This window comes from Aotus nancymaae, unplaced genomic scaffold (genome assembly GCF_030222135.1).
Source record: "Aotus nancymaae isolate 86718 unplaced genomic scaffold, 86718_ANA_hifiasm-v0.15.2.pri h1tg000003l, whole genome shotgun sequence".
Taxonomy (NCBI): Eukaryota; Metazoa; Chordata; class Mammalia; order Primates; family Aotidae; genus Aotus; species Aotus nancymaae.
This window is the reverse complement of record NW_026988414.1, coordinates 27,255,753-27,268,255: the sequence shown is the minus strand read 5'-3', so window position 1 is coordinate 27,268,255 and position 12,503 is coordinate 27,255,753. Positions and strand designations below refer to the sequence as shown.

The 12,503-nt window shown below is 40.2% G+C and overlaps 1 protein-coding gene across 1 annotated transcript; it reads right to left on the bottom strand.

The window, feature by feature from the left end:
• Nucleotides 1–6,707: 6,707 nt before the first annotated feature.
• Nucleotides 6,708–7,753, bottom strand: LOC105707973 (olfactory receptor 13C4). The gene is given in 2 exon segments (XM_012439031.2): nt 6,708–7,669; nt 7,672–7,753. Coding segments are annotated over 2 exon segments (1,044 nt in total).
• Nucleotides 7,754–12,503: the final 4,750 nt, after the last annotated feature.

The following is a 12,503-nucleotide window of genomic DNA, read 5'->3' as shown; positions in this document are numbered from 1 at the left end:
GTATTTACATGTATCAGGATGAACTCATGGTATTATATAACTACACATATAGTTACATATTAAAATTGATACACATGTAGGTATATACATGTATGTATTTCATAGCTATAATTTTTGAGAAGGTCCAGAAGAATTATACTCTGGTGCCAGTGAGGTTTGGTTTATCAATACACTTTCCATTAAATGAAACCAGGGCTCTTGGAGAAAGGACAATCACAAGAACTGAGACTGGACAGTACAAGATGAGCCTGAAACATCTTATTTTGCCAGAAAGGAAGGGAAGGTAAAGAAGTGCTGAAAGAATTGTGGGTACATTTCAAAAGGACACAGGAGCCAGCTTGAAGGGATGACACTGGGAAAGTCAAGACAAACTGAGCATAAAAATCAGTACTAGGTCTGGGTACAGTGGCTCATGTCTATAATCCCAGTGCTTTGTGAGGCCGAGACAGGAAGATCACTTGAGGACAGGAGTTCCAGAAAATCCTGGGCAACACAGTAAGATCTTATATCTACAAAAAATTTAAAAATTATCGGGGTGTAATTGTGCACACCTGTAGTCCAAACTACTCAGCAGGCTGAGGTGGGAGGATTGCCTGACCCTGGGAGTTTACAGTGAGCAATGATCACAGCACTACACTCCAGCCTGAGTGACAGAGTGAGATCCTGTCTCAAAAAAATAGTAGTAATAATTAATTATAACCCATTGAATAAAATAAGAAATTATGACTCCAAGCAAATTAGAATGCTAATGGATAAATGTAAAAGAAATAATGGAGTTAGAAAATCACTGAAGTAGCTTCATTGTCTGGGGAAATACCCGTGGTTCATCATCTCATGCCACTCAAATTAATGACATGGACTCACACATATGGAGTGGGTTAAGGAGCAGAAACTTTAATAGGCAAGAAAGAAGAGAACAGCTCTCCTTACAGAGCCAGAGCTGTGTGTGTGTGTTTATTTTAAGGAATTGACTCACGCAATATAATATTGGGGATGGCATATCTGAGATCTGCAGGGCAGGCAAGAAATTCTGGCAAGAGTTGTTGCCATCTCCAGTCTCAAAACACTATGGAGGCAGAACTCCTTTCTTTTCTGGGGAATTCAGTTTTTAATGTTGACAGCTGATTGAATGAGGTCCACACACATTACATAAGGTAATCTGCTTTACTCAAAATGTACGATTGAAATGTTAATCACATCTAAAACTGTCTTCACAGTAACATCAAACTGATATTTGACTAAACAACTGAGTACCATGGCCTAACAAAGTTGACACATAAAGTTAACTATCACAGGGTAGCAAGTTCCTTGGTAGTGATTGATCAGTCACATGTTTTGATTATGGGGGTGGTTACAAGAATCTATACATGGAATAAAATTGCAGAGAACTACACACAAACACATGGACACATGAATACATGAAAAAATAATGAAAACTTAATACGTTCTATAGTCTAGTTAATAGTATTGAACCAATGACAATTGAACACAGGCATAGGCAAGGACTTCATGACTAAAACACCAAAAGCACTGGCAACAAAAGCCAAAATAGACAAATGGGACCTAATTAAACTCTAGAGCTTCTGTACAGCAAAAGAAACAATCCCATGTAAACTGGCAACCAACAGAATGGGAAGAAATTTTTGCAATCTACCCATCTGACAAAGGGCTAATATCCAGAATCTATAGAGAAATAAAACAGTTTACAAGAAAAAAAACAAATAAACCCATTCAAAAGTCGGTGAAGGATATGGACAGACACTTTTCAAAAGAAGACATATATAACACCAACAAACATATGAAAAAATGCTCATCATCACTGGTCATTAGAGAAATGCAAATCAAAACCAAACTGAGATACCATCTCACACCAGTTAGAATGGCAATCATTAAAAAATCTGGAGACAACAGATGCTGGAGAGGATGTGGAGAAATAGGAACACTTTTACACTGTTGTGGGAGTGTAAATTAGTTCAACCATTGTGGAAGACAGTGTGGCGATTCCTCAAGGACCTAGAGCTAGCAATTCCATTTGACCCAGCAATCCCATTACTGGGTATATGTCCAAAGGATTATAAATCATTCTATAATAAAGACACATGCACATGTATGTTAATTGCGGCACTGTTTACAATAGCAAAGACTTGGAACCAACCCAAATGCCCATCCATGACAGACTGGACAAGGAAAATGTGGCAAATATACACCATGGAATACTATGCAGCTATGAAAAACGATGAGTTTGTGTCCTCTGTAGGGACATAGATGAATCTGGAAACCATCATTCTCAGCAAACTGTCACAAGAACAGAAAATCAAACACCGCATGTTCTCACTCATGGGCAGGTGTTGAACAATGAGAACACGTGGACACAGGGAGGGGAGCATCACACACTGAGGTCTGTTGGGGAGGAATAGGGGAGGGACAGTGGGGGATAGGGAGGTTGGGGAGGGATAATATGGGGAGAAATGCCAGATATAGGTGATGGGGGGGATGGAGACAGCAAACCACATTGCCATGTATGTACCTATGGAACAATCCTGCATGTTAGGCACATGTACCTCAGAATCTAAAGTGCAATTAAATAATTATATATATTTTATATATATATAATATATATATTATTTATATATATATAATTTATATATTTATAAATTTATATATAATATATAATATATAATTAACATATATCACTTCCCACAATAATTTTCTAAAAAGTATTCTGTAAAAACCTAAAAAGTTGCACACACATTTAAAAAATACTTTCTAAACAGTAATTCCAAGTGTTCATGGTACATAACAAAAAAAATCATTAGTAACATAACAATGAACTTGGCACATTATGTCAGGCATCTTGTGAAACTTACTGAATCTTTACAATAACTCTTGGAGCAAGGTTTATTTACTCCATTTTTGGAAATAAGAAAACTACAGTTTTAAAAAGATGAATAACCCTGCCTGATACTACCAAAGTAGTTTTGAATTTATACTCCTGCCATCTATTTTCAAAGTTTTGTTTGATGTTTTCTACTGTGTTGCCACAAATACACCAGAAATACTTATTTTGGATATTGCCAGGGAAAATAACTGAAGAAATTTATTGTCTTCGTGAGATCTGGGTCAGAACCTGTTCCAATCTCCTTACTGTTAGAATTTCAGTAACAGCGGATTACTGTTCTCAGTGATTCTAGATGATCAAAGCTAGTGAGGGCTGTAGGGTCCAGCCCTACAGGGTCCTGTGAGCCCCTCTCTGCTAGTGCGGAGACAAGAAACTGTGGAAATAAAGACACAAGACACCGAGATCAAGAGAAAAAGAGTTTGAGCCCTGGGGTCCACTGCCAACCAAAGCATGGAGTCAGGCAGTGACCCAAGTGCCTGGACACTCTTGACTTTTATTGAGTACAAGACAGGGGGCAGGGTGAGTCTGCCCCAGTCACGTGTCTAAGGAACGCGGAGGGTGACAGTCAAGGCTTTCAAGTAGCCGCTAAGGAACAAGTAGCGAAAGTAGGGGAAAGAAATGCGTTAGCACTTTATGTTCTGCTTGTCAAAGGCTTCAAGAATTATGCTACTTTTTACTGACAAAAGAGGAACCAGATGCAGAAGTAGGGAGTGAAAGGAGACACAGATTGTGACCAATATACCACAGTACCACATAGAGACAATTAAGTCCCGGGTAACTGTGGGTTGGGCTGAGTGCTATCAGTCCTTCCACAACAGCATTGAGAGAGCGGAGTATTCTCCAACTCCTCCGAGTAAGAAGATGTCTCCTTTCATGGTTTGCTAAGCAGCGGGTGCTTTCCCAGCACTGGCGCTACAGCAGAACCCAAGGCGCCTTGTAGCAGCCCTTACACAGGCGTGGCAGAGGGCTAATGCTCTTGTCTAGAGTCACTTTTTACAACGTTCCTTCAGTTCCAAGCTTCTTACCCTAAAGTTCCTTAATTATAAAAAAGAATATATGAAAGATAAATGATTTCACTAGACTAAATATTTGGTTATAATGCTTAGTTCTATTCTAAATCTTTTCTATGTTATTTTTTAAACTGGGACTGGCTGAGGCCTCAGTCCCTTGCTTCAGCACTTGTGCAACCTCCCACCAAAGAGGGCAAAGAATAAAAATCTCTCCTCATAATTTTGATTTTCCCAAATAAGGTCCTCGATAGTTGCACAATGACACCATTTCTATGCTTCTTCTTTTCATTTTAAATGACAAATAAAAATTGCATGTATTTATGGTACATAACATGATGTTTTGATAGATGTATTGTATTAGTCCATTTTCATACTGCTATGAAGAAATACCTAAGACTGGGTAATTTATAAAGAAAAAGAGGTTTAATGAACACACAGTTCCACATGGCTGGGGAGGCCTCACAATTATGGTGGATGTCCAGGAGCAAGATTGGCAAGGCGCAGTGGTTCATGCCTGTAATCTCAGCACTTTGGGAGGCCAAGGTGGGTGGATCACCTGAGGTCAGGAGTTCAAGACCAGTCTGACCATCATGGAGAAACCCCATCTCTACTTAAAATACAAAATTAGCTGGGTGTGGTGGCACATGCCTGTAATCCCAGCTACTTGGGAGGCTGAGGCAGGAAGAATGACTTGAACCCAGGAGGCAGAGGTTGTGGTGAACCAGATCATGCCATTGCACTCCAGCCTGGGCAACAAGAGCGAAACTCTGTCTCAAAAAAAAAAAAAAAAAGAGGAGCAAGATGAGATTTGGGTGGGGACACAGCCAAACCCTATCATTTTGCCTCAGCTGCTTCCAAATCTCATGTCCTCACATTTTAAAACCAATCACGCCTTCCCAACAATCCCCAAAGTCTTAACTCATTTCAGCATTAACTCAAAGGTCCACAGTCCAAAGTCTCATCTGAGAGAAGGCAAGCCCCTTCTGCCTATGAGCCTGTAAAACCAAAAGCAACTTAGTTACTTCCTAGATACAAAGCAGGTACATGCACTGGGTAAATACACCCATTCCAAATGGAAGAAATTGGCTAAAACAAAGGGCTACAGGTTCCATGCAAGTCTGAATCCAATAGGGTAGTCACTAAACCTGAAGTTCTAAAAGGAGGTCCTTTGACTCCATGTCTCAAAACCAGGTCACACTGATGCAAGAGGCGGGCTCCCATGGCCTTGGGCAGCTCTGCCCCTGTGGCTTTGCAGGTTACAGCCTCCCTCTCGGCTGCTTTTACAAGCTGGCATTGAGTGTCTGTGGCTTTTCTAGGTGCATGGTTGAATATGTTGATGGATCTACCATTCTGGAGTCCAGAGGACAGTGGCCCTCTTCTCACAGCTCCACTAGGGAGTGCTCCAATGGGTACTTTGTGTGGGGGCTCCAACCCCATATTTCCCTTTTGCACTGTCTTAGCAGAGGTTCTCCATGAGGGCCCCAGCCCTGCAGCAAACTTCTACCTGGACATCCAGGTGTTTCCATACACCTTCTGAAATCTAGGCGGAAGTTCCCAAACCTTCATTCTTGACTTCTGTGCACCTGCAGGCTCAACAATATGTGGAAGCTGCCAAGGCTTGGGGTTTTCACCCTCTGAAGCCATGGCCCAAGCTGTACCTTGGCTCCTTTTAGCCATGGCTGGAACAGGTGTGATGCAGGGCACCAAGTCTCTAGGCTGCACACAGCAGGGGGGTCCTGAGTCTGACCCAGGAAACCATTTTTTCCTCCTAGGTCTCCAGTCCTGTGATGGGAGGGACTGCTACAAAGGTCTCTGACATGCCCTGGAGATATTTTCCCCATTGTCTTGGCAATTAACATTTGGCTCCTTGTTACTTATGCAACTTTATGTAGCAGGCCTGAATTTCTCCTCGGAAAATAGGTTTTTCTTTTCTAGCGCATTGTCGGGCTGCAAATTTTCCACACTTTTATGCTCTGTTTCCTCTTGAATCCTTTGCCTACTTAGAAATTCTTTCCACCAGATACCCTAAATCATCTCTCTGAGGTTCAAAGTACCACAGATCTCTAGAGCAGAAGCAAAATGCCACCAGTCTCTTTGCTAAAGCATAACAAGAGTCACCTTTGCTCCAGTTCCCAACAAGTTCTTCATCTCCATCTGAGACCACCTCAGCCTAGACTTTATTGACTATATCACTATCAGCATTTTGGTCAAAGTCATTCAACAAGTCTTTAGGAAGTTCCAAACTTTCCTACACTCTCCTATTTTCTTCTAAGCTTTCCAAACTGTTCCAACCTCGGCTTGTTACCTAGTTCCAAAGTCACTTCCACATTTTCAGGTATCCTTATATCAGCGCCCCACTACCTGTCACCAAGTTACTATATTAGTCCATTTTCATACTCCTATAAAGAAACACCTGAGACTGGGTAATTTATAAAGAAAAGGTTTAATGGACTCACAGTTACACATGGCTGGGAGGCCTCACAATCATGGTGGGCAGTGAAGGAGGAGCAAAGGAACATGTTACATGGCAGCAGGCAAGAGAGAGTGTGCAGGGAAACTGCCCTTTTAATGAAACCATCAGTTCTCATGAAACTTATTCACTATCACAGAGCAGCATGTGAAAAACACACTCCCATGATTCAATTACCTCCCACCAGGTCCCTCATATGATATGTGGGGATTATGGGAGCTACAATTTAAGATTTGGGTGGGTACACGTCCAAACCATATCATGCATATATTGTGGAATGGCTAAGGAAAGCTAACTATACATAAAAGACCCACATATCCCTTTCATCTTACTGGTTGATGGCTTTCCTACTCAGCAAATATTTCATAGCAGCTTTTACATCTTTATTTCTTAAGCTATAGATTATGGGATTTAACATGGGGGTCACAACACCATAAAACATGGAAACAAGCCCCTCTGTAGCTTGCAAGTTGTCTTTCCCAAGGAGGTCTTGGGACTTAGGTTTTCCATACATAAAGAAGATGGTACCATAAAATATGATCACCACAGTCAGGTGAGCTGAGCAGGTGGAAAATGCCTTGCGTCTTCCTGTGGCTGAGTTCATTCTCAAGATGGTATAGAGGATAAACATATAGGAGAAAATAATGACCAACAGAGGAAGAACTAGGAAAGCAATATTTGACACTGCTAGGGTAACAGTATTGAGGGATATATCAGCACAAGCTAGCTTGAGGACAGCTAAGATCTCACATAAGAAATGATTAATAATATTGTTCCCACAGAAAGGCAATCGCATGGCAAGTGATGTTTGCACAATTGAATTGATTCCACCAGAGAGCCATGATATAGAAGCCATCAGTATATACACCACCTTGCTCATGACGATGGGGTATCTCAGCGGGTTACAGATGGCCACGTAACGATCAAATGCCATCATGCCAAGAAGCAAACATTCTGTTGACCCCATTGCAAACCCAAAGAACATCTGCACTGCACATCCAGAGAAGGAAATGTTTCTTTTCTTTGAGATTAAGCTCACCAATGTTGAGGGAATGGAGGAGGATGTATAGCAGATATCCAGGAAAGAGAGGTTGCCCAGGAAGAAGTACATGGGAGTGTGAAGATGAGAATCAAAGATGCTTGCTATGATGAGAACACCGTTGCCAATTAGAATTACCACATACATAACTAGAATCAGAGCAAAGAAAATGATCTCAAGCTTGGGGTAACCAGAGAGTCCCAGAAGAATGAATTCTCTCACAAATGTTTGGTTTATCTTGTCCATGTCCCAGCTTTCAGGATGTCAAAGGAAGACTCAATATATAATATTTTCACAACCAGGCAACAAATGTAACAAATAACTTGAATAAACATTACTCTAGAATGAAAAAGAAACTGTTTGTTTTAAAGCTCTACCATTCAGTTATATTCAATAGTATTTGTGCCTAGAATACAATCACACTAGGACATTAAGAGTTTCTATGCCCGGCCGGGCGCGGTGGCTCAAGCCTGTAATCCCAGCACTTTGGGAGGCCGAGGCGGGTGGATCACGAGGTCAAGAGATCAAGACCATCCTGGTCAACATGGTGAAACCCCGTCTCTACTAATACAAAAAATTAGCTGGGCACGGTGGCGCGTGCCTGTAATCCCAGCTACTCAGGAGGCTGAGGCAAGAGAATTGCCTGAACCCGGGAGGCGGAGGTTGCGGTGAGCCGAGATCGCGCCATTGCACTCCAGCCTGGGTAACGAGCGAAACTCCGCCTCAAAAAAAAAAAAAAAAAAAAAAAAAAAAAAAAAAAGAGTTTCTATGCCCTGTATCTGATATGTAAAGATCTACATAGGATCAGAAGTAAATTCATACACAACTTTTCTTATTGTTGAGGACATCCCAAGTTGAGTTTTCTAAAAGCCTTACACTATTGCAGATGACAAACCTAACTTCTTCATTTAGTCAAGCCCAGTGAGAGAGCTCCAAAGAAGGAAAAAGACAACTCAAGCAGAACTGGAATTTTGACCCAGTGTTTAATAAACATGTTTAGAATTTCAAAGCAGGTTTGATGTTCATGTACATTTGTTTGTTTGCCTAAAACTCTGAATGTCTTTCCAGTCAGTTAAATGTGTATTTTTATAGGGAAGACATTTGATAATAGTAAATTAAACCCCATATACTGTGAGTTAACATCTTTTCAAAGGTAAAGTTAGTTGATCTCATTCTAACATCCTACTCTTACTATTTTGTTATTTCCTATGACAAGACCACTGTGTAGACCAGCTCTGCAAGTATATGATGGAGAATCTTTGAAGAACAATACATGATCTCCATTTGTTTTATTCCATGGCTTCAGAGTTACTCTTGAGAATTCGTTTGTTTGAGTAAACCTGAAAAAAGAGTAATAACAGTCAAACACATTTGTGTGTATGTGTGTGTATAGCACTTTGCAAAAAGCAAGTGAATCTTCTCATTATCCCTAATTTATTGTTCTCAAATGGAAAAGACAGAATGTGGCCTATAAGTAAAAAGGGAAACTAATGCTCAGCTCTTTTGATTACAACACCAAAAGTTATCTTACCTTGTTTTCACAAAGTACTATCCGAAATTTTTAGCTTTGATGGAATTTTAATTTTTCTAATTTCATATGCATATAAATCACCTGAGGATACTGTTAACTTGTAAATTTTATGTTAGCACTTCTGGGATAAGGCCTGTGATTCTTCATTTCTATTAAGTTTCCAGGGTATGTTGAACCACTGGGAAGAGGCAAATTTTGAGTAGCAAGACACTGGTTTATCCATAGTGAGTTAGTAGAGAATCCAGATATTTCTGATCCAAATAGATTTTCTTTTGTGTTATAATTTGGACTGGCTTAACAATCTGGAAAATGACTGAGTCTAATTCTTTTGTGTTTGCCAGCAAACTTCAGGGCCGCATCTCGCCGTTCAGTACACTTCAGAAAATAAACACTATTGAAACATTTTATGAAAGCAGGATAAACTTTTGCTGGACTACTATAATATGTGTATGATATTCCTGATTGCCTAACTTAAGCACAGTCCTATTCTAACACAAGTAAGGGTGGGAAAACTATGACACAGCATGTCTGCCATCGATAAGTTCATAATTCAATAACACAAATACACATAGAACAATTTGATAAAGAATATAATTATATCATGTGGCCAGGGTGAATATTATAAGTAACTTCAGAAGGAGGAGGTAAAGAAGAAATAAGTAAGTCAACAGAAAATGCTGAGGAATTTCAAACTTATACCAGATCTGGAAGCACAGAAGGAATGGGGTAGGTTTGGAAGAGAAGAGAGAAACAAAGGTATTTCAGAAGGGAGAGCAGCTTAATGTTTTAGAGGAGCAGATTGGCAGTACCTACATTTCAGACAGGGGAGTTTCAGTGGAAACACTCTGAAAAGTTAATGAGGCAGGAATATAGAAGGGCCCAAAGGTTAGGAAGAAAAGCAATTACATTCCCTTTTGTATGTAAAGGACCTATCATCAGAACACCAAGCACAAAGCGACTGTTTAGCCCCTGTGACTTTAGCTACCTTTCAAACCAGACATTATATAATTTGATTTTATGAGGTTTTGAATAGATATGTGACACAAGGAATTAAGATGCTTAATTAGGTAATTATAAATTACTGCCTGGTACACACAGACACATACACACACATCATCATCATCATCATCATCATCATCTTTTCATAACTACCAGTTTTTAGATTAAACAAAATTGCAGGTTTAGGGCTCACATGGGCTAACAGTTCTGAGAATATCTGCAGAGGTTCAACCCCTACTCTAACACTCAGTTTGGTATGTGATGATAAGTGAAAAAATTTATCTACAGAATATAATGTCTTGGAGTCAGAAGTCAAACCAGACAGAGGGATTCTCACTTCGGAAACAGTTTAAAGAATACCAGTAGAACAATTAGCAAACCTGACAAAAACAAGCAATAGGGAAAGGATTCCCTGTTTAATAAATGGTGTTGGGAAAACTGGCTAGCCATATGCAGAAAGCTGAAATTGGACCCCTTCCTGACACCTTACACTAAAATTAACTCCAGTTGTATTGAAGACTTAAACATAAGACCTAACACCATAAAAACCCTAGAAGAAAACCTAGGCAATACCATTCAGGACATAGGCATAGGCAAGGACTTCATGACTAAAACACCAAAAGCATTGAAAACAAAAGCCAAAATAGACAAATGGGATCTAATTAAACTCCAGAGCTTCTGTACTGCAAAAGAAACAATCATTAGAGTGAACTGGAAACCAACAGAATGGGAAAAAAATTTTGCAATTTACCCATCTGACAAAGGGCTAATATCCAGAATCTATAAAGAACTAAGACAGTTTATAAGAAAAAAACAAACAAATCTGTTCAAAAGTAGGTGAAGGATATGAATAGACACTTTTCAAAAGAAGACATCTATGAGGCCAACAAATATATGAAAAAATACTCATCATCACTGGTCATTAGAGAAATGCAAATCAAAACCACATTGAGATACCATCTCACGCCAGTTAGAACGGCGATCATTAAAAAATCTGGAGACAACAGATGCTGGAGAGGATGTGGAGAAACAGGAACACTTTTACACTGTGGGTGGGAGTGTAAATTAGTTCAACCAGTCTGGAAGACAGTGTGGCAATTCCTCAAGGACCTAGAATTAGAAATTCCATTTGACCCAGCAATCCCATTACTGGGTATATATCCAAAGGATTATAAATCATTCTATTACAAAGACACATGCACACATATGTTCACTGTGGCACTGTTTACAACAGCAAAGACTTGGAACCAACACAAATACCCATTGATGATAGACTGGACAAGGAAAATGTGGCACATATACACCATGGAATATTATGCAGCCATCAAAAATGATGAGTTCGTGTCCTTTGTAGGGACATGGATGAATCTGGAAACCATCATTCTCAGCAAACTGAAATAAGAACAGAAAATCAAACATTGCCATGTTCTCACTCATAGGCGGTGTTGAACAATGAGAACACACGGACACAGGGAGGGGAGCGTCACACAGTGGGGTCTGTTGGGGAGGAATAGGGGAGGGACAGTTGGGGGGTAGGGAGGTTAGAGAAGGATAACATGGGGAGAAATGCCAGATATAGGTGATGGGGATGGAGGCAGCAAACCACACTGCCATGTATGTACCTATGCAACAATCCTGCATATTCTACACATGTACCCCAGAACCTAAAGTGCAATAAAATATATATATTAAAAAAACAATTATCTTACCAGGCTGAGGTCACATGACTAGCATGGGCAAAAGCAATATTCAAAGACCATTCTCCTTCCACTACTTCTCTGCCTAACAGGTAATATTAAAATCTGTATAGAAATCGTGTGTCAACCACGGAGAACCGTCAGTGAGTAAGACAAATAATAAACTGAGTTCATAAAGGTGAAACTTAAGTATAGTCAGTTAAAAATGTACAAAGAGAATGATTAATTCTTGAGGACTTAGCACTTCTTATCATGGAAGAAGGTTCATGGTTGTGGGATTGAAACATCTGCCTTAGAACAGTCCATTTGCTTTAAAATTTTTCTACAGTGCTTCTTAGCATAGGTCAAAATTCTCCTCAAGCAGGCTACAGAAATCCTTTGAGGATGCATTGGATAAGGGACGTCAACACTCTAGCAGCCCAATCAGGAAAGCAAAAGGAAGAAGACAGAAAGATACTGACTTGCCAGGAAAGGGGGTGATGCTCCAGATCCCACCTAGACCTCCAGCCCAGGCCTGGAGAATCTGTTGGCTTTGCCTTCCAGACAAATGTAAAGACAATGAATTTTAGGCTATCTAGACAGAGCCTTCTGCTCCAAGCCTTCCCCTCCTAGGAAGAAACGCTCTCACCAGTTCAATCCACCTTAAGCCAAGTCTGTCTTAGCTACCTTTGGTTTTCTTCTGATCCCAGCTCTTTAGCTTGGTTCCCTCATGTACTGCGAGATAACATGAGATGTGGGGAAGGAGCTTGCTTGTCTTGCACATTCCTCTACACCTATGGCCTAACACAGTGGCAGCACATAAAAGATGGGTTTTTCTAGGTTCTTAAGCAATTTCCCTGTGCAGTATTTACAGATTAA